The sequence below is a fragment of the Neodiprion fabricii genome, chromosome 4, assembly GCF_021155785.1.
Source record: "Neodiprion fabricii isolate iyNeoFabr1 chromosome 4, iyNeoFabr1.1, whole genome shotgun sequence".
NCBI classification, from domain to species: Eukaryota; Metazoa; Arthropoda; class Insecta; order Hymenoptera; family Diprionidae; genus Neodiprion; species Neodiprion fabricii.
This window is the reverse complement of record NC_060242.1, coordinates 20281693-20307483: the sequence shown is the minus strand read 5'-3', so window position 1 is coordinate 20307483 and position 25791 is coordinate 20281693. Positions and strand designations below refer to the sequence as shown.

General features: G+C 39.9%; 1 protein-coding gene across 3 annotated transcripts in view; it reads right to left on the bottom strand.

Annotated features, from left to right (window-relative positions):
* The window catches only part of LOC124179841 (netrin-A-like), a 130096-nt gene that overhangs the window by 45748 nt on the left and 58557 nt on the right, over window positions 1-25791 (bottom strand). For all 3 annotated transcript variants that reach the window (XM_046564642.1, XM_046564643.1, XM_046564644.1), the window contains exon 2: window positions 18514-18702. In XM_046564642.1, coding sequence (XP_046420598.1) covers window positions 18514-18702 — 189 coding nt within the window. The remainder of the gene's footprint in view (window positions 1-18513; window positions 18703-25791) is intronic.

The window sequence follows — 25791 nt, the reverse complement described above, 5'->3', positions numbered from 1 at the left end:
CCACTAAATTATAATCCAAAGAAATCTGGACTAAAATTTGTCTTACAGCGTACAATTTTTCCTGAAAAAATACAAGTCCATTTCCGAGATTCCTGATTCACGAAAATTTTTATATCGAAAGTCACTTGGCCTGCTTAGGTGATTAAAATTGAAGAATAATCCGAACCCAAATCTATGGACCTCATTTATAACGGCAAAGAAGGAAGAGAAATGGAAAAACGGAGCTAGCCACACTGCTCTTAAAGCAGATTGTAAGTCTTCCCGGTGTATCTAATTCACGAGTAATTCCTATACAGGAGACACGCGACTCTGTCGAAACTGGGTGTACGTATATATAGATGCCATTCAAGATGGTAATCTCGACTCGGAATCGAAGCCCGACTTGCCTGGGAGCTTGCGTATACACTAAATTTTAGTGACAGGAAAGCGATCTTCTACGCGTATGGAGCAAACGCCGGATTTGTGTGTTAGCCATATTGTAGGTGTACCCACGAGGATACTTTGTGTTTTAGGTGCTGCGACTGCCTGGATGTACGCCATGTAACTCTCACTATCTCTCTCTCTCTCTCTCCTTGTCACCCGCCCGATCGAGTTACACCGATTAATATCATTGCGTGTTCACCCATCGACCATGCAGGGCTGCGTGTTGAGTAACGGAATACAAGATGTGAAAACGCTGAAACGGCTCTTCCTCCGTCTGGTACCCGTCCCCGCAATCAGTTTCGTCACTTCGATCGCCGGTTTTTTGTGGTCTGCGAAGATATTCCACCGATTTTCGACCCCAGGATGTGGGGAAATTATCACGGATCCGAGAATCACGGCGCGTGTGTTATGAAACTTCAGATCGAATTTAAAACGTAATTTGAACGAGAAGAACAAAAGGAAGCGGGCAACTTGTCCTGGCAAAGAAGAGGAAGTCGGTTGATAATCATCTTCAAATTTACTGGAATTACTTTCAAGTCCGGCAGTGTAACTTGACCTCGTGTGAATTCGCTTCGAGTCAAGTTTCGAGTATTCAGAATTTAATTTCTATTCACGACTTCTTCAAGTCAGAATAATTCCAGAATTGAATCGTCGAGTCCTCGCCTTTTGCCTCTGTTTCGATTCGGAGGTCATTACAAGTTATGCATTACAAGGATGTGTCATACGATAAAAGTGTTCCACACAAGCGCAATCGTCCGATCTTTTGCTACATTAGAGAAGAACGATTCTGAAACATTTGTATGGATTCTAATGATTGAACAATCTAGACAACTATGTCCGATGTATCAGGAACTAGCTACACTCATGTTCCGAATTCTCTGACTACGTATACACTACTTGTACCATACCACATAAACTAAAGACTTTTAACAATCCATCGGGAGTGTACTTATCAAATGTACACCTGACACATCCTTGAACATTACCTTTCCATGATCCGAGGTGTCGTAGATTAGAGATAGATTTTTACTCGAGACACTGTATTTTCCAGAGATCATCAGCGAGCTGATTGCGAGTTTGCGTGGCAATTCCTGTGTGCATTACACGCGTGCAAATACCGCGGGACGTGTTTGGTACACTGGCAAAGCGAATTGGCAATGTGTAAATGCAATTAGAGGGAGTATTGGCGATGATCAGGGGGCAAAGGAGGAGGAGGAGGACTGCAGATCTAAACACTGCACCCACGGGCGACGCAATATTTATCAAGCTTTGATCAACGCCTGCGGGACGGTTAATTGCCTCCAATCTACGCCCGGCGCGTTCGCAGGGGCACCGCTTGACCCTTGACCATCTGGATCGCTACGTAATCGACATTACCGAGGCGTGTCGACGACTAGCGGCGACCTGCTTTTCTCCATCTTTATTGCCCGTTGTTTGGTACCGGGTGTCCAAGCGAAGTTAAAGTCAGATGCGTTACCGCAACGAATGATTACCGGAAGAAAAATTATCATTTTGTAAGTTGAGGACATTCTCCTCCTGGAGTACAATTTCTAAAATACGATTATTTTAACCCTGTTCGTTGCTGTTTACCCAATCTCTGATAATTCGAAGGTCGCAAAATTCCTAGTTTTCCGAAGAACGCATCGATGTAATAACCTCATCCTCTATCGCCGAATCTTGCTATAAATCCACTCACTAGGTCTAATTCCACTTGTAGTCCACAGCTGGAAAAAGTGAAATTTAACTGATCGCGTACCTGGAGGGCAGAAACTATGCAGCGCTTGTCCTGGAAGTCGAATTTCATCAGGTAGCGTACCTGGAGGGCAGAAACTACGCAGCGCTTCTCTTGGAAGTCGAATTTCACCAGGTAGCGTACCTGGAGGGCAGAAACTACGCAGCGCTTCTCCTGGAAGTCGAGTTTCACCAGGTAGCGTACCTGGAGGGCAGAAACTAAGCAGCGCTTCTCTTGGAAGTCAAATTTCACCAGGTAGCGTACCTGGAACGCAGGATCCAGGAGGTAGAGAATCTGGTACTCGAAATCTGCAGAGCGCGATTCTTATCCGTCCGCTCTACTGCGCGGTTGTTACCAGACTGAGGAACTCGGCTAGCCGATTTTAGATTGGTGACGTCACTTTCCGAACATCCGAAAATTCAAACTTTGGTTTCGAACTGTAATACTAGGTATGATGATGTATGATGTATGATGTACGATGTATGATGATATGATATGATTCTCCACTTCACGCGAGAAGTTTGACATCTCACGACCCGTTTCGCGTTAAGTTGGCATCCCTGCCTTGCGGAGAAAAATATTGCCGGCCAATGGAGTTGAAGCATTTTGCGCATGTGCAGTGTGTTGCACAGTCTGATAAGTTTCACCCTTTCCTTTCGGTATATGTGATGCTTAAATCGAATGAATTTCTGCTGTTATAACGGGGGTCCATAAAGTGAGCCAGAAAATTTATTTTTGGCTGGTTTCTCACTCCAACGACATTTCGCGATGAAAAGTAACGCCGATTACCGGTGCAGTTGGATATGTTGCATTCGGTCGAGGATTAACATACGTTCAGCTCCGCGGTTCAACAGTTTCGAGAGACGCTCGTTAATAAATTGTTCCCGTATATAACAACGGGATGCATGCAGCAGCAGCAGCAGCAGCAGCAGTCTCGGCCGTATCTCCAATTATAAATCATATTTAATTGAAACCTAATACCGAACTTGACCAGCCCTCGACTATCTCTACGAATCTCTTTATCCCGCATCCTTCGTTCTGTCCTTTCTGTCCTGTGTCGCTTGCAAACGTGGACGTCCCGCGAGTTTCGTTTCGATTGCCTGAAGAAATCGACGAGAAGAAAATTATCGGCATCGTGAGAGGGAGCGTTTGAATCCGGTTATTTATGTGTGCACTCGATCGAACCGCCGTGTTCCGGAACTCGATAAATTTATTTCGACTGATCAAACTCCCAATTGAGTTAATTGAACGGTGAATTAGAACGTGAATCGAAATGTTCAATCGACGAACACACAAATGCTTATCAGCCAGTATTTTTCTTTTATAGAATTAAATAATCGACACATTTCTTATATTATAGTCTATTCAATTATTCGCAGTGGTGAAAAAAATTTCAATCAGTAGTATAAAGCTATCAGGTTTGCATTTCAATGGTTTCTGCTGCAAACGTACTCAATTGTTTGATATAGATTACGGAATTAGCGTTAATCGATGTTCTTGTTTTTTTTTATCTTCATGGAATTTTTATAGTAGTCGAGCAGTTCGGCCGAAAATTCATTATGTTTAATTACAATCAGTGGCAATTTGAGAAGAAGATAATCCAGGCTATTATATTTGGAAGGCGATGCGTGAGAGAAAAAAAGAAACGCTTCTCTCATCACGGGGTGAAATTTTCCGGGTAATAAAACTTCCCAAATAACCGATATCACGTCCAGACAAGCTCGAGGCACCCGAAAAATTCTAAACGAATAGAATCCGGACCCCTCAAGGCGCGTCTAGGCCTCTAGTTGGGTCCATTTCAGCCCGCTAGATAAATCTCGAAAACGCGCGAGTCTAATAAGCTGAAATCCGAGCCGACGAAGCCCGCAGGAATCAGAATCGTTTATACACGCGGCAGTTCTTGGCGTGCTCGAATGCAACGAAAGGGAATTTCGGCAATTTTAATTATGCATTCCTCATAGTTTTTTAAAATTGTTTTATCGCAGTTTAAACAAATAATAGCTCAATTTCCAAAAGTGTCTGTACACAGCTGAATTCAGATTCTGAAATATTACAGTGAAATTCATCGTTAACAAAATAATTATTTTGGTTTGAAAAAAGCGATTAGAGGCTCATTTGGTATACCATTTTTTACTCGACTCAGGCACATTTTCGTATACTTTTTTTAATCATTTTCTTTTTCTTCCTCATTGCAATCGTGTGATCCTCGACGAAGCTCGCGTCTCACGCGGGTTAAGGATGTATCGGGTGTACAGTCTGTTCAAAACAGTCTAGAAGCGAAGGTGTCACGGAATAAAGATTGAACAATTGTGCAGCTGAGGTAGATTAGCTGAATTTGGTAAAAAATAATGCCCCTCAACATGCAGCAATATAAGAAGCCAACGCATCTTAACGGAAAGATTTCGGCTGTCAAAAACTTTTTAAGTATAATACTCTCCTGCTATTTTTGTAAATGAAAACGTTGTGAGATTTGTATAATTTCACTTTTATTTCAGGTCTTCGATTGGGCGAAAAGAAAAATGTATGTGAAATTAAACCGGATAACCGGATGTAATAAACTCACATATACTTTATTTCAAAATATATTCATGCTCTCAGTAATCTATATCAGGTGATTTGTTTCCAATTCATTACTGAACAAAATATGAGCTATTATTAGTTATTGAAATTGGTCAAAATATACGATTACAGCACTGAAAAAATTTCCTCAGTAATATAAACCGAGTTAGATAATTAACAAGTGAACACGATTTGAATCGAAATTCATGATTTTCATTGTTCTATAAATCAAAGAGAGAGTTTTTTTCGTAAAACCCATTAGAACTCAATTCAGGAATTGATTTCAAATCCTTTTTCCTCGATTCAACTGTTTCGACGATTTTTCGACTCGGCTGTACGGCTCATACGTATCCCTAATTCCCTGTGCACGAGCCGTGATTCGATTCTCGTTTCTGGCCGCGTTGCAAAAGTTCACGGACAACTCCATCTGTCGATAAATAATGATCAAGACCGAAGCGCGATTCTCGGTTGTGGGTTTTCGAGTCAAGGCGCAAGTCCGATCGATCCTTGCCAAGCGTTAAGGACCCTCGAATTATGCCGGGAAAATTACACCTACGCGATCGGAATTATATCCTCAGCGACGTATAAACGCAAAACCTCTCAGGCTCGAAGTAATCATCCGACGCTTGAATATAGCCGAGTCTTTTCGTTTTCCTCTTCTGCTGCACCTGCTCGCGAGTTCTGCCATCATTTTTTACGCCGATAAACGAGCCGATGTATCATCTTTCCATCGTCGCACCGTCGGTAGCGGCTCTCCAGATGGTGTGCGAAATTCTTTTTTCGCTTGTCCGGGGGCTCGTTTTACCGGAATCTTCCGATAAACGAGACAATGGAAAAAATTAAGGGGTGAAAAACTCTTGGCGCAATATTTCGACAATTTGGCATGATTTTTACACGCATTTTAACAGGGTAAATGTAATTTTAAAGCATTGTCAGCATTTCAAATTGTGGTTCCGAGTAATTTTCCAATCCGTTAGCGGACTTTAATTCGATTTTATACTGTTTCAATAATGATTTCAGAGCATTTTCTTCACTTTAAAACCACTTCAAGTTGGGTTTCAATTTCAATTTCAACTCGCATCTATTACATGAATCGAATCGGATAACTTTGAAGTAAAATAATTTCCATCGACCGTTATCGATTAGATCTCATAACTATTCCATTCGATTTAAGCCCTCTACTTATGGTTTCCTTCTTTTTTTTTTATGACGAAGGAAGACTATTTTCATTTTTCACCCCAATCAATAAAAAAATACAGTTCCGAGCTACTGCAAAATGAAAATCAGTTTTAATAACCTAACCATATTTTCTTTACTAAATAAATATATTCCACTAACAAAAACACTGAATAATTACTCGTTGTACAAGACTTCGGTGTAATTTTGACAGTATTTAAACCGTCGTGTTGTAACGTTGCCTCAATTTTTCACTAGAATATTTTGATAATGAAAAATTAATGAAAAAAAAAAAAAATCATCCTCAATGACGCAGCCAAGTTGAGAAAGGGTGCGAAATAAAGACACGTCTACTTTGTAAGCCCCGTTCTAAACCTCAGTTCGTCCCTCTTGCTCTTCCTTTTCCTCGTCCTTCTAATACCTCGAGGATCGCGTGCGGCACTCGACTCCCTATTTCTCCGTCGCTCTCGGAAATTCGGCGGCTATTAACCTGTCCGCCTGCTTGTCGTCAGGTAACGCGAGTTAGTGTCTATATAATTTATATTACAAGCAGACAGGCGTAATAGCTGGAAGATAGCGTGCGAAACAGCCTGCGGGTCAAGATCTTTCACCGTTGCGCGAATGGCGAGAGAAATGAACAGTTTCACGTGGAAAGGCGGAGTTTTTCTACGATTCGCGAATTTGGAAGAAGATAACCGTAACTAGCGGATTCAAAGCCAATTTCTATAGAGAAAAATCTCACCGCGTGGTTTTCCAAACTGTTCAGAGTTTTGTCAACAATTCGAAAGTTTTGCTTTTATTTATTTATTTATTTACATTGTTTTGACTTTGCGTTATCTGATAAATTGAAAAACTGAGCGTCAAATTACGATATTTAGGATAAGATTTGTCAGCTTGTCGAATTAATTCCTCAGTTTGATAATTTTCGAATATTCGCTTTTTCTCGAGTATCTCGAAATTTCACAATCAGCGGAGAGTTTCGAGTCTTTCAATTTGCAGTTGTGTGATTTCAGGATTTCTGACTGTTTTGTATTTCCGAATTTTTTAAGAATTTGATATTTCACTCTTCCAAGCAAGCTATCAGCTCGACAAAGAGTTCATTCCTAAGCCTTCGGAATTTGAAATAAATCAATCTCCACAATTTTCAACTTCAAAACTATTTAACTTTCAAAATCCTCGGTATAAATCACATTTTTACACTTATCCACATGTGCGATGTTTAACATGAATCCCATAACGCAATATGACGACAATTTTTAGTCGTGGAAAAAAAATGTACGAAAATTTATCGAAGCAGCAGAAAAGAAAATCGCAAACATCAATTACAACGACGAGCGTAACCGACCGCTGATTTCACTACCCGGTTGGAAAAAAAATGACACACGTGACCAGCAATTTTTGGTGTGTCAATATAGCCGTCAAGTTTCTTATCGCTGAAACGACTTGAAACAGAGTGAGCATCATGCGTCAAATTCAGTTTGATGGAGACTAGTCCAGGGTTTTCCACTCCCTCGGGAAAAACCGAAGGGCATTTTCTTATCGGAACGACGGGAAAGAAGAACGGTCCAATCAATCAATCCGGGAGAGACGGGATTATTGCAATAAGAAAACGAGGAGCGATCGATTGCTTGCACTTTCGGCATTTCCATTATCGATATATATAAAAAAAACTATCCCAGAGGAAGAAATTCAAGGATTTTCAATTTTTTCACAATAATATATGAGACTTGCAATAAATCGAATTTTTCGAGGTACGATTTGATCAGAGTTCGGATTATTCGAATTTCTCGAATCATTTAGTCGGTACCGGGGATCTTCGATCCTAATCATTTTACAAACCCAAAGTGACAAAATAACCGAATGATTTGGTCGAAGTCTGAAACCAGTAATTTTTCACATATTTTCCTTCCGAGTTGACTTTGGTTTGACAGATACCCTAATAAAATTTCCAAAATTCGTTAAGCGTCTGAATTTTCTACCAATCCTTTCACTCAAGGTAAACTCAGAAATCTTAAAAAATTTCTTCAAATTTTCTAGTACACGCAAGAGAAATTCGCCGGTCACGCGAGTACTTTTACAATTAGACCAAGAAAAAACGAATCCCTGGTAATTTGAGATCCGAACTGCATGATACGAAATATTCGAACTGTTTCGGTAGCCGACATAATTGGAACCACTTGAATCGTACTAACAATAAAATAGTTACGAATGATCGAATTGAACTATTAATTTAAGAAACCATTGCACCCTTCGATAAAAGTGGGTGAATAAAATGAGCCGGGTCAACGACTCGGCGAGTTTTCTTTTTGCGACAGTGCGACGTGGTGTCTTTCTTCTTCTTCGTCATCATTATCACCATCATCGTCATCGTCATCGTCGTCGTCGTCGTCTCCTCGCGGCAGGAAAAGACGCCGCCGACTCGAAACTCGGAAGCTGGAAGCGGCGCACTCGAGGAAACCACTTGAACTCGATATCGAACACAAAAGGGTTTCGCTAGCTCTCACTCTCTCGGCATACGTTAGCATATTCATTACTCGGCACTCTCAGCCGATGTGCAGGAGACGAGACGAGACGAGACGAGACGAGACGAGACGAGACGAGATGAGAGGAGAAGAGAAGAGAGGAGAGGAGAGGATCACCGGATCAGCAGTTATGATCCGAGCCGCACCGCCGCTAGCATCACTTCCAAATCGAGTGGCACTCCATGCCGAGGGTCGCTGCTCGCTAATCTCTAATCGCTCTCGTCCGCAGCGCTTCGCTTTTCAAAAGTCATACGAAATTAAACGTGTGAAAATTTTTTCGAAAGAGTAAAACGCGGCGAAACGCAATTTGAACGAAATACGCTGTTAAAACTATTTCATGTAAGGATCTAATTGTAACAAAAATTTCAGTTTATTTTTAGTATATTTATTTTTCCGGGCAGAATTCAAAACGAATGCGTTGAGTGTCTTGGAATTGATTCTTTTCTCTTTTTCTTCTTCTTTTCAAAATCTTTGCAATTTTCGTAGTGAGCATTCTAATAAACTTCACAAATTATGCAGTGTTTGGCTTGTGTGTAGTTTAAAGATCCTGAAATTATCACATTTAACCTTAGAATCCGGAAGAGTTTCCAGATTTTTCATAGTTTAGCACATTTCACAGTTCGTACGATTCCGAATTTTGAGGTTGGACGGATTGTAAATTGAGGGAATAGATTCGACCAGAAAACGTAACGAATCGCAAGTAATCGAATACGCAAGACTAGTCTTTTAAATAATTTGAAAGTTGAACACATTTTTAATTCGAATTAAGCTCAACGATTTTGAAATATTGAAATTACGTTTATCTAACGACTTTGAACTAGTTGAAAGTCTCATCCATAACATTATCTACAAAATCTCAGTAACGATATCTGCGTAAAATTTAACAAACAAATAAAAAAAAAAAAACCAAGAAGCGGAATCTCATAATTTTTTTAACGCTTTCCTTGCTGTTTAACATCTCAAGCTACCTTAAAACGACAGGGGAAAAATTTGCGACCATAAAATGGTGCGAAAACAAATAAAGAAAAAGGGTAAAAGAAAAAAGATAACGATCAAATTAGAGACGTCGTTGCCGCAGGCTGCGCGGTTGATCCTTTCCAGATAATTTAGATGAGCCAAGCCGATAAATATATGACCTGTTTCCGCCCACATTGAAAGAGCTTCCTTCCTTAGCGTTGGCGAATCTTCAGAAGCGAGCTGCGAGCTGAGCAATCGAGAAGCGTGTTTTATTTGAATTTGCTGGTATTTTTTCTTATTCTTCTTATTAACTCTGTATTTATTTCTGTTATTTCGTTGGTTGAAACACGCGCGGATTTTTCTCTCCTCGAGGAATAAAAAAGAAAAGAGGTAGAAGCAGAAGAATAGCCGGTGAGAGTGTCCGGTTACAGCTGGCTGTTTGCGCATTTGCCATTATTTATTCCCATCTCGATATAACAAGATTTAGAGACTGGAAGCTGAAGATGCGAAGACGCAAAATTTTCGGACATATCGGGCGTACAGTCTGGCAAAAAGTAGTGAAATGAAAAATGAAAAACGAAAGTATAGAACGAAAGCTCGAAAGTCGTGAATGGACACGGGATTCACAAAAATTCGACTCACGATTCTATATTGTAAGAATAAATAAAATAACAATATCCTGATATTTTACAAAGTTGATTAAAGCAATTCAACTTTTGTCATTTTAATATGCAATTTCAAAATTCTTTTGAAATATTGAATTTAGATTTATTGGGGTAAAATTTAACTTCTTCAACCTACCACTGATGTTATGATCAGTTTTTGTTGTTGTTAGTTTTATTCTTTGACATATGCAGGTTGCGTATTTACGAAAATATGATATATTTATAAGGCAAAGATCTTCTTCAAAGTAAAAATAGAGAAATACAAAAAATTTTGAGCAACAGTTGAGCTTTTTTTTTTTTAAATTCCAAATCGCCTTAAAATGATAAAAAGTCTGATGGATTCGTTCAACTTCACTTGAGTATTGCTTATTGAGAAGAGAAAGAAAAGAAAAGAAAAGAAAAAAAAAAAACAATCATTACCTGCAACTTCGCCAACAGGTTTTTTTTTTTTTCTTCAATAATAAATCGGATATCGCTGTTTACTGATAAAAATTAAGTTCAGTGGAAGCTTGAGAAATTCTAAATGCAACGATGCTGATGTACGAGTAAAAAAATGTCCCAGTTACATAACAAAGAATAGTTGCCTGAATAAAATGAGTAACAGTTACGTTGAAATCTAACGAATATAACAGATTTTTATAACCGTATCAAATCAGATTGAAGTGAAAACTCAAAACATAAGCTCTTGTCTACAATTTCAGCTAATCTATAACCTTTTGCGTTTTGATAAAATTGATCTTGACCTCATCTTAGGAATAATAATTCATCAAATATACCTGCTCAATGTACGTCTGTTCAGTATCAGAATTGAATTCCATCTCATCATCATTTTTAATAGCGGCATGCAGACAGGGCTTTTGAATTTTCCGAAGATTACTGTATTATACCTATATTGTGTATAGAGCATGATCCGATTAAACCAATTATCACGTGACAGCTCGAAACGAAATACAGGAATGAGACGCATTCACTCGTTGGATGAAGAGAAAAGAGAATTTGCCACAGCGGCCATATTTTCCTGTAACAACGAATCTGCTCTGCAGAATCAGTGTAAGGAGCTTTTCTCGGCGACACATTATTTAGCGCCAGAAAGAGAAATTTGCTCTGTTACGATTCACGCCACCGAGTTTCCTCCGCACTTTCATCTACTCGAATCAACCCTTTCGCGATTTCAATATAATTTTTGACGTGAACATTTTCACCGTAAATTCACACCGAAAATTATTACTATCAAGATCAAGGGGAAGCAAAAACGACAGAAATTAAACAGAGGAAGAAAAAGCTCGTCATTCTTGTTTCTGGGAAGTTGATATAATAATGTAAACGTGATTTAACAGATTAACTCGGCAGCCAGCGATCAAAATTTGACTGTTAAAAACTTTGGACATCATTATTTGATAAAAATTTCAGTAAAAATTTTCAGTATCGGAAGAAATTTTTCAAATATACATACAACAAAAACAAGTTTATCGGCATCCGTCAAAACGCCGAGTGAGTACAGTATTTTTTATCCTACAAATCTTGTGACTTCTGTGCAAAATTGAAAGCAAATTTGAATGTCGTCTGCGGAATAAAAAAAAAAAAACAAATTTCTATTGCAATGTGAATCGATTTTTCATTCACTTTTTTCAGGCAATCCATGATTCTGACCATAATTGCGATTAGTAAAAGAGGGGGAAACATCGAGCGTAAGTGAGAGAGAGAGAGAGAGAGAGAGAGAGAGCGGAGAAAAGTTTGAATGTGGTGGCTTAATTAAGGGATGAAGCTATGACAATAAACGGGACGAATTGAGCTTTGTTGATGATCGTGGAGACGGCGAGCGACGTTGTCTGAATGCTAAGAGGATCGAGGAGTCTCGTCATTCACTCGATGAATGAACCTAATTGTTCCCCATTCCCGTCTCGGACAGAGCCTGCTGCATTGCACTTGATCATCTCTTGGTACCATAGATTTCATCAATACGCGACAGCGTTTGTTATCAAATATTATTTTTCTCTGGTATTTCTCGACTTATTATTATTTATTTATATTTTTTAAAATTCATTTACATTCGCTACTATCGTTGATATAACAGTGCGATATTGTACATATGTTTTGCCATTTAAAAAACCAACGACAATTGAAAGATATTGATCGAATTTCAAATAATTCGGAAATAGTATTTATCAATAATTTCAAACGATTCGCTGATGATTTCTTGTGATCTGTTGATTAAAAAATTCTAAACAACGCTGAGAAAAGGACTGGCAAATTTCAACTGCCACAATTGGCATTAACTACAATACATCGCGCTAATTCAGCGTGATAATTTCATGCATCATCAGTCACGGTTCAAACGATTACAATATTTCAGTGATTCTATAAACCATTCCATACGATTTATTTTTGGATTTCGATTTGAAACGATTTTGTGTGAAACGACTGCAAGACAAGATTCGACATAATTTCAAACGTTTAGTAATCATTTGAACAGTTTCAAACTTTCAGTTTTGCACGTTAATGTTGTATTACCATTTATGATACTTTTTGTAATGCTAATAATATGTTGAAGATAATACACGAAGAATAGGATAAAATATCTATACATATACGTTAAATAAAAAAGTCACAAATGCGCGAAAAAGTTGATCAGTTTTGTAAAAACCTGACAATAATAATAATAACAATAACAGCAATAAAGAATTCGATCAAAAATAAGCCAGTTTTATTTCGCTGTAAAACTGATCGAACAAAGAGAAACGAGAGGGAAAAAAACTGTGAAAAACGGCACAAAAAATATTTCCCAAGTCCGACTGTTCGCGAGATTGAAAAACAATTTCGGGCGTAATTTCATCGAGAACTGTAAACATATGTAATATTCGCCCAGCGAGTTTCCCCCTCGAAGCGATATGGGGACCCATGGGTATAAGGTATACAATATTTGACGGTGTATGGTGGGAAACGGGAGACGCGTCTTCATCATTCGACATCGATTGATCGAAGCCGGGGTAACTTTCCGTTGTTGGGGGATGAAATAAAGGGAGGGGGTTGTCTGCAAGTGCAGGGCTCAAGAGGGTAGCGAAATATCGTCGGTATTTTCCCCCGTTCGCACAGCGGCAGTTCCACCGAGGAATTTCAAAAAGAATTTTACCCTCACCGACGACATTGAGAAAAAATTTCATTTCTGTTATACCGATTGTTACCGAAAACATTCGATGTAATATCGGCGTCGTTGATTCAAAGATATTTTTCGGGTGAGAAGTGAATTCTACGAATTGTATAATAAAAAAAGTAACTATGCGGTGAAATCACAATTGTCAATGCTAAGTTTTTTGGCTATTGCGTTTTTTGGTTTTTTCCTTCTTATAATCTCAATTAAAAGAATAGCAATAACATGTAGCTTACAGATTCTCTTGTCACGGGCACAGAATTATATTTTTTGCAGTTACCGTGAGGAGAAGAAAAATGAAAAGTGTTACAAGAATTACGGCTATAAATTTCTCCCGATGTATAAAACTCGGTTTCTTCTTAAAGTGCCTCCTTTTTTATTTCGTTTCAATGATTTTTATAGCTTCTCACAACGTAGCGCACGTACAGCAATTATAAAACTCTCTTTACCGACAAATAAACGAATATCTGTCACCACGAGATGATTCTTCCGGAGGGTTGACTAAAATCGATTATCCAATACCGGTGAAAAGATAAGGGGAAAGAAGAAGAGAAAGAGGGAAAGAGGGCAAATTCGCCACGTAACAAATGACGTCCCATTCCCGAGATCCCGAGCTGCGGCTGATGTTCTCTGTTACGTGATTTGTTTTCCAGTATAAAACCACCTCTACGGGATCTTGCAGCCTCGACAGGAGATATTTGAAAGGCTGAAACCAGCCACGGGATTTTAAACTAACCAACCGTGCGCCCTTCTTTCGTCTGCAGCATCCGTACGGATCGCTATACAGGTCATTCCAAACGGATGTCGAAACCGGGGGTAAGAATGTCGAGTCAAAGTCAAACATCTCCTAATGCACCAATAAATGGAATTTATACGTATCAAATGATTCAATAAACGAACCAGAAAATGCAATTAAATTTCTAGGATACACATAAGTCTGCAGGTTTAATTTTTTAGAAATCAAAAATTATTTTAATTCTACGGAATAATGTTACTTTGTTTATAACTCGAATAAATTTCATATCATTAGTGTTAAGTTAAGCAGTAAATTATGAATTTTTCTTGCAATTATCGAAAAAATATCTATAATATGAAGTTAGTGAAACTCACTTCGATGTTTGAAGAATTTATTCGACTATACTTCGTAAAAATTGACAAGCTTGAGTAAAATGAATTCTTCCTTCGGATCCGATAGAACTAAGGATAAACGATTTAGTAGAAATAAAAAATCAAATTTACAGGTCGTTTAAGGAATATTTTTCTCATTCTCATGGTACAAATTCGTATATACAATTATTTCCGTCGAGTTTTACCTACGAAAATATATCACACGTTACAAAATATATCGAATTGAGTGTAATTTTCCGACTCGAAAATAACCGAGTGAATAACTCTTCCGAGAGAAAAAAGAAAAGCACAACAAAAATTTCCAAATTTCTGTACGAACTCATAGTTGCATTATATTGCGAATAACGAATCATCCAAATTCAACTTTGTTTACATTAAAATGGTGTTTCAAGTGTTTTATTTTTCGAAAAAGAATATAACAGCTGCATGACTATTATGAAGCGTCCTGTAGACGAGTTTCGCACATACGTAACACGGAGTATACATAACAGAGTAGAAAAATCTGATGTTTGAGAAGCAACCCTTGCCCGAGGGCGAGGAGGGGCTAAAATAAATATAGAGGGTTGACCCCGTATTTATGGCCGCGCGGAGAGCCGAGAGAGAGATAGAGAAAGAGAGAGAGAGAGAGAGAGAGAGAGGATTGCTCTCGGTATCGTTTTAGTAAACTCACGCGCACTCCGCAAACATGCGGAGGGGGAAGAAAGCTTCCAATATTACCGGGCACCCCGTGTGCATCGCGTTCTCTCCGCCAATCTTGCGACTGTGTGGAGTAAAGTTGAATCATCGGTGTGCCTTACACCCTTGCAACACGGGGTGCGCGGGCTGACCGGGGCGAAACTTCTGCTCGAAGGTAAATTTCAAATGGAATGAGCAGAACGATAACGTGTTTCGGTGTTGCGTTGAAAAATATCGTACCTCGGAAGTTGCTTGAAAAACATCGAATTTCGTGGTTTGATCCAAAGACATCACATCTTAGAATTCATGTATAAAATTATTTGAGGAATATCGTACCTCGGAAGTTGCTTGAAAAACATCGCATTTCGTGGTTTGATCCAAAGACATCGCATTGTAAAATTCAGTTGTAGAATTATGTCAAGAATGTCGCACTTCGAAATTTGATTGAAAAACACATCGTACCTCGGAAGTTGATTGAAAAACATCGCATTTCGTGGTTTTATCCAAAGACATCGCATTTTAAAATTTATGTATAGTGTTATTTGAAGAATGTCGTACCGCAAAATTTACCTAATTAAAAAATATCGTACCTCGGAAGTTGATTAAGAACGTTGATTTCCTGATTTGATTCCAAAGTCACCGACATGTCAGAATTTATTTCAAGAACATAGCAACTCGATATTTCAATCAAAAAAATATCGTCACCTCGAAATTTCATTCAAAAACATCATATCTCGGAATTTGATTGAAAAACACCGTACTACAGAATTTGTTTCAAAAACTTCGTACTTCAAATTCAAATTCTATTATCATGTGTTAAATTGAAAATTATTGTTAAATTGAACTCACAATTCCCTCCAAACAAAAAAAAAAGAGTTAATGTATGCCTACAGATTTCTCAGATTGTTCTTTTGTTTTTTTTTTTTTTGCTTCTTCTATAACCAAACCGCTAAAAATTTTCCCTTAACATCATCAAAACTTGTTAAATTTCATCTAAAATTCTATGTTCAAAACTACGGAAGATTTCGAAAATCAGCACATAGTATCTCTAATTATTTACCCTTCCCTTTTTTTATTTCGTTGAGATAAGAAACGAACAGCAAGGAATAAGAACAAGAATTAAAAAAAAAGGGGGGGATTGCATACCAGTAATCGAGACAACCTCGTTACGATGCGACGCGTCGTTTTCAGAGTAAGCTGGAAGCACAGAAGTTCGCACGAGAATTTTGTACTATTGTATAATACCTATATCAGTTATCTACACATTGTACACTCATCTACAGGGCGCGATGAAAAGAATGATCTTATCTGCATTTGTGACCGATACTTCGGTTCGAATCGAAGCCTGAATAATTTTTATCGAACACTCTGTAGACGCCGAGACGTTTTGCGGTTAAGTTCCAAGCCGCACGGGTGTTTCGTTCGCACAGGTGAGTAAAAAATGAAACAAGTTTAATAAAAAAAAAAAGAAAAAAAAAACTAGCGGAAAGGAAAAAAGGATAAACCAAAGGAAAAAAGAAGGATCTACATACGCCCATCTTCGTGGGTACTACCTTGAGGTATTCTTGCTTCTGTTTCTCATGTCTTTTTGTTGGTCTCTCTTTCTTTCTTTCTTTCTACATACACGAGCTAAGATATCGATTTTCATTTCGAATCGTTTTAAAATGGTTAAAAATCGAGAATCTTTGTTCGATTACAGTCTGCGATTAATCATTTTATTCAGAAGACTGGAGTTTTCTACAACTCCAATGAAAGACTTTATATTCGCCACATTAGAATCTTCAAATATTTTATTTTTCACAACTACTCGTGACATCGATTTTTATCGGCATATATCGATATTATGTCGGCTATTTAAAAAAACAAATATTGAAATTGAAAACTTATAAATGACGATTTTTATGGCTATCACGGAGTTGAAACTGAACGAATTTACAAAACTTTCACTATGTACTTCAAATCGATTTTACATTAAAAAAGAATCAATACCAAACGTCTCATTCATAAATTTAGTGTTTATTTTTCTTGTATTGTTGGGTAAATCATCGTATCTTACGAATACGTCGAAAAAATGCTTTGTGAATTGAAATTAATGATATTTTAGTAAAAAAACAAGTAGTCAGAACAATAATATGTGTTATTAAATGACACCACATCAATTTGGCATCTCGCCATATTTGATCGACAGATTTGGTGAAATAAACAATTTTTTTTTTCATGTTCACAAATGTGATTACTCAAACCAAATCTGCAACCATTTCGTAACTAAATTACCCAAATGTATTTATTGATATCCACTCAGCGACGTCCTGACATACCTGAATACGCGTATTATGCAACACGTGCAATGGGTTCTTTCATAGGTATAAACTCATGGTCCCGTCGACGTGTAGATGCTTCGCGTGGGCGATGTCATTCCCGCATATTATAAGCACGCATATAGGTGTAGTTCTCTTAAAAGCCTTACATATAAGGCCGTAAATAAATTCTCTTACGGAAGGTTGAAGTAAACATAGATCTCAAAAGAAATCGGATATAACCCCCGCGTAATTTCGAAAATTTTTACCGAGCTCGTGTATGCCTCGAGGATACAATCCAATAAATTTTAAACGACGTTCAAGAATGTTGAAAACAATTTAACAACTCTCAATACAATTTTCAGTGATTTCGCGGCAGTATTTTACCGGATATCAAGAAAACCTTCGATGTTTATTACAAAAATTGGAAACGGTATTATCTGCAAGTTAAAATGCATGAATTTCGTCTTTTTTGAGATGTTTAAAAAAAAAAAAATATTTCAAGTAATTTTCTACAATCTCAATTCAAAGTTATGAAATAAATTTGGTACTCAAATATCAATTCCATCTGTGAATGAAACGAGCAAGGAATAGATCTAAAGTCCGGCAAAAAGAAGCCAAGTTTAGCGAAAAACGCGGTAAGAAAATGAGGCGATGAATCTGCAATTTGTACGGTTATGAAAGGACGGGACGAACGTGACGAAGTGGCGTGTTCTCACGTATCAAGGCATACAGGACCGATGTTCCATAGTGTACATATGGCCCCGAAGTAGAGAACCGTACATCAACAGACGAGTTACAAAATCCGTGCTCTCTTAGCATAGTCGTTATTGTAGTTGTGTCGAGAATTAACGACGCCCCGCTAACCATGAGAGAATATTTGCGCTTCTGTGTCCGTAAACTATACCGTTTATTTAAGTTATTATGTGAAAAGCTTATGGGAGTCTGGAAGGAGTGAAGAGGATATTATATCGCACAGAAAAGCGAGAATACACGGCGTGCTTGCAGGCGAAAAGCGTGTCGTCCCGCCGCTTTTCGCTAATCGCATATACGTACCTGTTTGAAAGGCACCGAAACCGAAGAGCGCGGCATAGAGGCGGGAAGATGAAGGAGTAAGTCGGACGAAAAGCGAGGAGAACTGAGATATTGGAAGCGACGAATTCCGTCGTCCAACGAGTCTGACGGCGAGCTGGGCGGAGTGAATTATACCGGAAATAGGAGGGTTACTCACGTTTGCAGGCCTTCCGATGGGTGATCGGTCTTGCCGGGTCTCTGTAGTAGCCTTCTCTGCAATAGTGGCAGTGTCTGCCGGCCGTGAAGTGTCGGCACTGAAGACAAACGCCGCCGCTGACGCGACCCGACAGCTTGTAGAGTTCCATGTTGAATCGGCACTTTCGCGCGTGGAGGTTGCAGTTGCAGGCTGAAACGGAAAGGAGGTTCGTCAGTTCCATACGACGCGAAATCTTGGTCGAGTTCATCCCAAACTTCCCGAAATGCTTTCAAACCAATTTACTGGATGAAAATCTTCCGTACGACGGTTGGAAACGGTAATTCTTGAGGATCGACCCGCGGAATTGTTTGATTCAAAAGTTGGGAAAAGAGAAACAGCCGTTTAAAATGTCTCTGGCAATGTTACTTGCTCCAAACACAGCGGCCGCGAGTGAAACAACGTCTTTACAAAATGATAGAGGTGACTGAGCAAATTCGAAAAGCACAAGCTGTGATATCAACAATTCGAGAAAATGTTTTTTAATTGGAAATTAATCGAATTACTAGAATTATTAAAAGTAATCGTATGCACGACACCAAAGTTTGAACAAAGGGAACACTGATCAAAGAACTTTTACTCAAATTGTTGATATCTTTGTTCGTATTATTCGAATTTGTTCCAAATCGCTTGTATTAATCACATATTTCTTATAATCTTTCGTATTTATTGTATCGTGTTTTCTCTGTTATCTTTTTGCTATCTCTATGCATTCTCTGTAATTTATGTAATCTTCCCGTAATCCCTGTAATTTTTTTAATCTCACCAATTTTTGTGAATTTTTGTAATCCTTCCAATCGCTGTAATCGTACGTAATTTTTTATAATTCTTACAATATTTGTAATTTTTTGTAATCCTTATAATTTCTGTAGTCGTTCGTAAGCTTTGTAACTCCTGAAATCTTTTGTAATCGTTGAAAATTTTGTAATTTTTTGCAATCTCTGTATTCGTTATAATCGATTCGTCATCTTTGTGATTGTGATCAGTGTCTCGTCATTTTTGCACAATGATTAACACCTCGTTATTAACACGAGACAAATAACATTATTCATTCACTGAGAGTCTAAACTCCGCGAAACAAGTTTATCAGTAAATCTTTACGAGACCGTTTAGCTGTCCGATAAACTTGAAAGCCGAGGAGTCGAGCCACCCTCGAAGCTCTCAGCATTTCTTTAATCTCCACACTGACCGACTCGTGAGTATCGTTACACTAACCAGTGTTCAAATTTGTGGTTAAAAACAATCATCCGAGGCGTATAGGAAGCTCGTTAGTATACGGAGCGTCGGACTGTTCGCTTTGTAAAGCGCGCGTTCCTCAATCGTTCTTCTCCGAGACACTGTCTTTCCTCGAGCAAAGTGCAAACAGTGCGAGCTACACCCATCCGGTTCTTGGCTCTCTGTCATCACAGCCCAGCGAAGAAGAAGAAGAAGAAGAAGAAGAAGAAGAAGAAGAAGAAGCTGCCTACGCGGGCCGGTTCATTATCATGTTTGATTTACGACGGTCGAGAGGGTGCTCCTCTAACGAAAAGTCAATATTTGCTGGATTAGTTGCGATATCTGTACAGGCCTCGATCAATCGGAGACTGTGCCAGTCGACAGCTCCTCGACTCTCCCGACTTCGATCTATGAAATTATAACAACAACCCGACGGTAAACGGCTCCCTCGAGTTATTAATAGGTCATTTTTTTCTGCCACTAATAACGGACCATCCGTTTCAAATTCCTAGAGGATGTATTTTTCTGATTATACCGGCAGGGTCCAACCTGAGAGCTGGAAGACAGTAGAAGCGGACCAGACGGAACATCTCGATCAATCACCGTAATTAGTGATTTATCACGGCTTGTTACAAACTATAAAAATCGATGCCGCTCCGCTCTTTCTCCGATCACTTTCGGTCCAGCAAAGAGACGCGGCGTGACTAAAAGGAGTCGGAACTCTCGCGCAAACCAGTCAGTCCGTGTATCAACACCGGAATACATATTCGAAGGATCGATACCCACCAATTTCAAGCACCTATTCAACATGCCGTAATACGTCTAATTCTAGCCTATCGAATACCGATTACCAAATGATTCCACCGAAGAATCGATCCGAACAATTATCACGGCTTCACGTCAAAATAATTGTTCAGAACGAAGTTTAAAAACGTTGTGCAATAAACTTTACGATAATTCGACAATCTTTTAACTGATCACATGTGTTGGCAGTATCGATCTGAAACGGATGTTCGTTAGTAGTATCAGGTTTAGTAGTGGTGGCAGTTTCTTTTGAAAAAACTAAACTTTGACAATTGACAGTTAAATCTTTCATGCGATTATTCTAAGAGCAAAACTGTATTGGAACTTTTTCTTCTTCGATCGTTCCGTCGTCAAGTATGTATCAACAAGAATATTAGAAAAAGGGATAAAAAAAATACTGTCACTAGATAATCCAATGGGAAATAACAGAGTCCAGCACAATTTTGCCGTCAGAATGATGGTTCCGAAGATTTGATTTGTCAAAGTTTGTTTCCGGAACTTGAGAAATCTTGAAGATCATCATTCTAAATCCGTCGAGTGTGTCGAACCCCTTGAAATGAATTTACCGAACTACCTGCAAGGGTCGAGAGGTCGGAAATGGGTTAACTCGACGGTTAAGGGCGGGAAGGAAACGGGTAAACGGTAAAGTGTGAGGTGTCCGAATGAGCTTTTCGTCGTATATAGGTGATACCTAATTCCTGAAGTAGATTGCCCGGCATAGTCCAGCCGGAGAGAGACTGGATGTAAAAGGGACGAGGAGAGAAGACCGAGTGGATTCTCTCTCTCTCTCCCGAAGATTCCCAGGGGAACAATCAGCGTAACACAGCCGCTTCGTTGCAGGGCTCAGCGTCAACGCGGTGTGGGATTACATTTGCAAATTGAGACCTGAACTGGAACTATCCTCTAATTACACGTCACTCGAGCAGGCTTTGCCCGGGTTTAATTCCTCTGTGTTCCAACAACATGCGGTGGACGTCGCACCCCGGAATGTTTTCGGCCTTGATATCATATACAGTACACTACAATACTCTCGAGTGTTTTCGGCTACTGGTATAAAGTTTCGCAATGGTCGGGGGGAGGGAAAAGGGCGCGACACTTTCGCTTTCCATTTGCCCCGGTAAAATCCGGCGAGCTTCTGGTGATTCGTGGATCGAAACAACCTTTGCATCACACGGCTTGAGTTTCTGGTCACGTTGGAATCCTGTTGGCTCGTTAAGACAAAACGCCCCTTAGATAAGGTGCCGAGGGTGTCGGGATCTCCGAGGGAGGTCTCCCTAACCATAAAACAAACCTGCCACCAAGCCTCCGCACCTCGCGTCTACACGCCTCTACAGTCTACCCTCAAAAATTAACCGAGAAATACCCTCGTGGAATCTTATAACAGTTGGATACTACGGTAAGAAGTCCCGGGGAGTCGGAACTCAACTCGGTTCACGAAGCGTACGCGCCGGTACTGAGAAATCTTGGGTGACACTAGAGTGACTTCACGTCGAAAGAGAAAAGAGACCCTTTTCTGGCTTCTACTCAGTTTAGAGCTAACTTTCGGGATTATTTTCAGAGCCCAACAAATAACGTGGATAAATTATGAAGGACAGTGCAACAACTCTCTGAAGACAGAAGATCCGATTCACAACTCAGGAGGTGAACAATACCGCGGTAGCGAGATTTCTGGAAGGAAGAAGCGTCGACGTAGCAGGAATCGAACAGGATTTTTGTGTTGTATTCGACGTCGAATCGTGACCAGAAATTTAACCGTTCGAAAATTTGTCGCGAATTAGAAATGCCGTGTAGCCCGGGACGCGTGAGAAGAAGATGATGGAGAAAATGGTGTAGAAGAGATGCACCGTAGGACTGAAGCGTAAATAAGCTATTAACGGCACAGGTGTTCTCTTCCCCTGTTCTCTTCTCTTACGGTCAACCCACGCACTCTCGACCCACACGTACGTGCATTAATAAATTACCCGAGGCGTCTTGAACGCTGCCGTCGGTAGATTTCTCCGGAAACCTGGTACCGGATGAGACATTGGACCAAGGTCACGACCCTGTAATCCAACTCTCGAAGGGCGAATCGAGGCCCAATCCATTTAATTGATTACACAGCTGCAGAGTTCGTCAAGGGTTGCGGTGCACTTTTCTACGAACGGATTTGATCTTCGCGGACAGTTTCGGCTCCGATCGCAATGACCCTTCGGACTTTTTTATCGCTGGAGACACCGAACAGCACCAGGTTTAACGTGAATGCCTATACCAGACCTCGAGTAGCAGAAGAAGAAGAAGATACGGAGGAGAAGAGGTGGAGGGAAAAGAGACGGGCCACCAACGAAGCTCTGGAGATATCAGAATCCGTGGTACCCCTTCTGGACCCAGGTGCAAAGCGAACTGTCTCTTCACTCTCCGTTGCCTCTCGTTCTCTCTAGCGGTTGTATCAGTGAAATTAATTAATTTCAACCTTATCTCGGTATAAATAATTGGCGCTAATTTGTGGAGAGATTATTATGACAAGATGGCGGAAGGAGAGGGGACCACGGCCCACGTGCAGAGAGGAACCATGCGCGAGTGGGAAAAAAAAACGCCTGACCCGGTAATTAAGCCGATCTTAAACGAGTAATTTGTACGAGATTTCCCACAGTCGAGATAAAATTCTTCGTTTCGATGCGAAGAAGAGGGAGTGAGGGAAAGGAGGGGAGAGAAGGGACCAGAGGGTCCCCTGAGCGTTCGGTGGTGAACGTCTCGGAAGCCCGGAGAAGAGAGGAAGAGGCTATGCAGGTTCGATTAATTATTCCGGACACATCGTGCGGGCCGTTTAAAATTAAAATCAGTTCATTAACCGGTGCTACGTGGAATTTTTCCTTAATTTGGTATCTACGAGGTCCCAGCTTCTAATGGGGCGTATCCCTGAAGAGTTTGCTTTGTAACGCGTCCCACGTATGCAGGGACACACATCCAGATACCGCTGCGCTCGTCCGGGTAAATTTCAACCAAACATCGCTCGAGCCAAAAATTTCGAACATTACTGTTGCGACTACCTGGATTCCGGGCCCAGTACAACCCTTGTAAATAACTTATCTCGGGATACTGTCCGACGGTGATCAGGGATGCACCTGCACTGAGAATCCTCGAACACACTCTATTACTGTGTTGCAGATACTCATCGGTGATCCGTTTTGTGCGAAAGAACCCGTTAATTATATCTGACTCAGTAATTCGCCCGAAACAGGCTACAGCGTTGCTTTTTTTGTGTCGCTGCTGCTTCACTAGCTACAGAAAATAAATTCACCGTTGATTTCAGACGTAGCTTGTGCCGATGGTATTGAGAACGTAGCAAGTATCAATATCCAAACGAATGGATTACAAAATAAGTACTGAACAAACGCACGTGAAGTTGATCAAGTTCATTTTGGTCAAACGATCTCCCATCAACGCGAAGACACAAAAACAGCTCAATTACCGATAACTTTACTGACAACGCGTTGTTCTGCTTTTTTATAAACGAAGTAACCGAAGGCATTAATTTTCTGGTAAAAGTTATCAAAACTAAATTCAGTTGTCAATTCTGAACCTCTGTTTCTTGGGTTATTTTCAATTGAGCACTTTTTTACCGAACTGTACGCCTGATAAGTTTCGCCTCTTTCTCTAGCTAACTCTAACCTAACTCTAACTTTTCTTCATCCATCCTTTTTACACTTTTTACAGATTTACTATCTCGTCGCGAGATGCATGCCTCGTTTATTTCCGACAATATAAAACGGTTTAATCGAACCGTCCTTGATGCGAAATTAACCGGCTATCAGCTCGGACAGATCTTAACTGTCGTATTGGAAACTTTGAACGAATATTGGAAGAACTTGGGGCCGCATCAGACTGCATCCGAGATTCAATATTATCGGTAAATCGATCCTTGAACATATCGACAGCTTCAGTAGTGAAAAGAAAACCCAGTGGGTTGGAGAGTTCATGAATTCAGATAACTTCACGTGGTTTCAGGTAACTTAAAGTGACTTTTTCCAATCACTAGTTCCCAATCATGTTTCCACCTGACTTCGAGGATGTCAGAATTTTTATCAGAGTTATTATGTATTATAATAGCCGGGTGGAAAAGGTTCTACCGAATTCCCGACATGTTTATTATTCTCGAGAGTTGCTTGGACACTGTTTCAAATTTCCACTCCAGAATGTTCAGATTCATTCGATACGCAAATACCGTATCATCCAAATCGTGGAAGGTAAGCGGATCGAGAATAAAATTAAAACGAATGGAAAATACGGCATAATGAAGGGGGAAGAAAATCGAGTGTACATAAATATAAATTACTCGGATAGAGGGACGCGTGCAGCTGCGGTACACCGTACTGAAATCTCGTAACGGTGATTAATAGACCTTGGATCGTGAGGTACTATCGGTACAAGTTGCCTCACCTCACCTCGCGTGTATGAAATACGTTCGGATCTCGGTCCTTTTTCCCTTTTTTCGTCTCTGCTGTGACCGGCATATCCGAGTCATGGTCCAAACCATTTCGAACTGTAACCACCGACATTGCCATAAGCCATTATCATACCGCAGTCCAAGGCCTAGCCGTATTTGACAATGCTCAAGTGAAAGCAGCGCGATAAAACGAGCGTTAGATTTTGATCTAATAACCAGGGTGCCGCTGTGTTCAAGTGCTCCAAGTTACCGACGTTCACTCATATCAGAGGCAGACGAGAGCACACGCCATTAGTCACATGGCGAACCTTGCGTGATGTCGTAAACTGATTACGACGACGGCATCTCTCTTTATTTTCACGGTCATGAGACGGAGAGAAATATTCTATGGTTAAGAACGTAAGGACCCTCAAAGGATTCACGGTTTCTTTCCACACTGCATTTCCGGTCAACGATCATGTATATATGTGTGAAAAAGTGAATGCTTCTTTCGTGTGGTACTTGACAGTAGGAAATGACAATAACGCTGCGGGTCAGGAGCAAGTAACGATTGATAGAACAAACAGCGGTCGAGTCATGCGTTACACACATGCTGGTAGAAGCGCAGATGGTATCGACTTTGAAATTATAATCCAGCGTTTATCTCTGTGGCCTTAAGGGTAATTCGGCGTATGAGTGTGTTACGTTCGGGTCTGCAGCCGGGCGTGTAACATACGCTGGACAATAGTTTCAATTAATCTCCTATAATTACGCGAATAATAAATCAGCCGATCGATATCGCAAGGCCCAGCTATACGAGG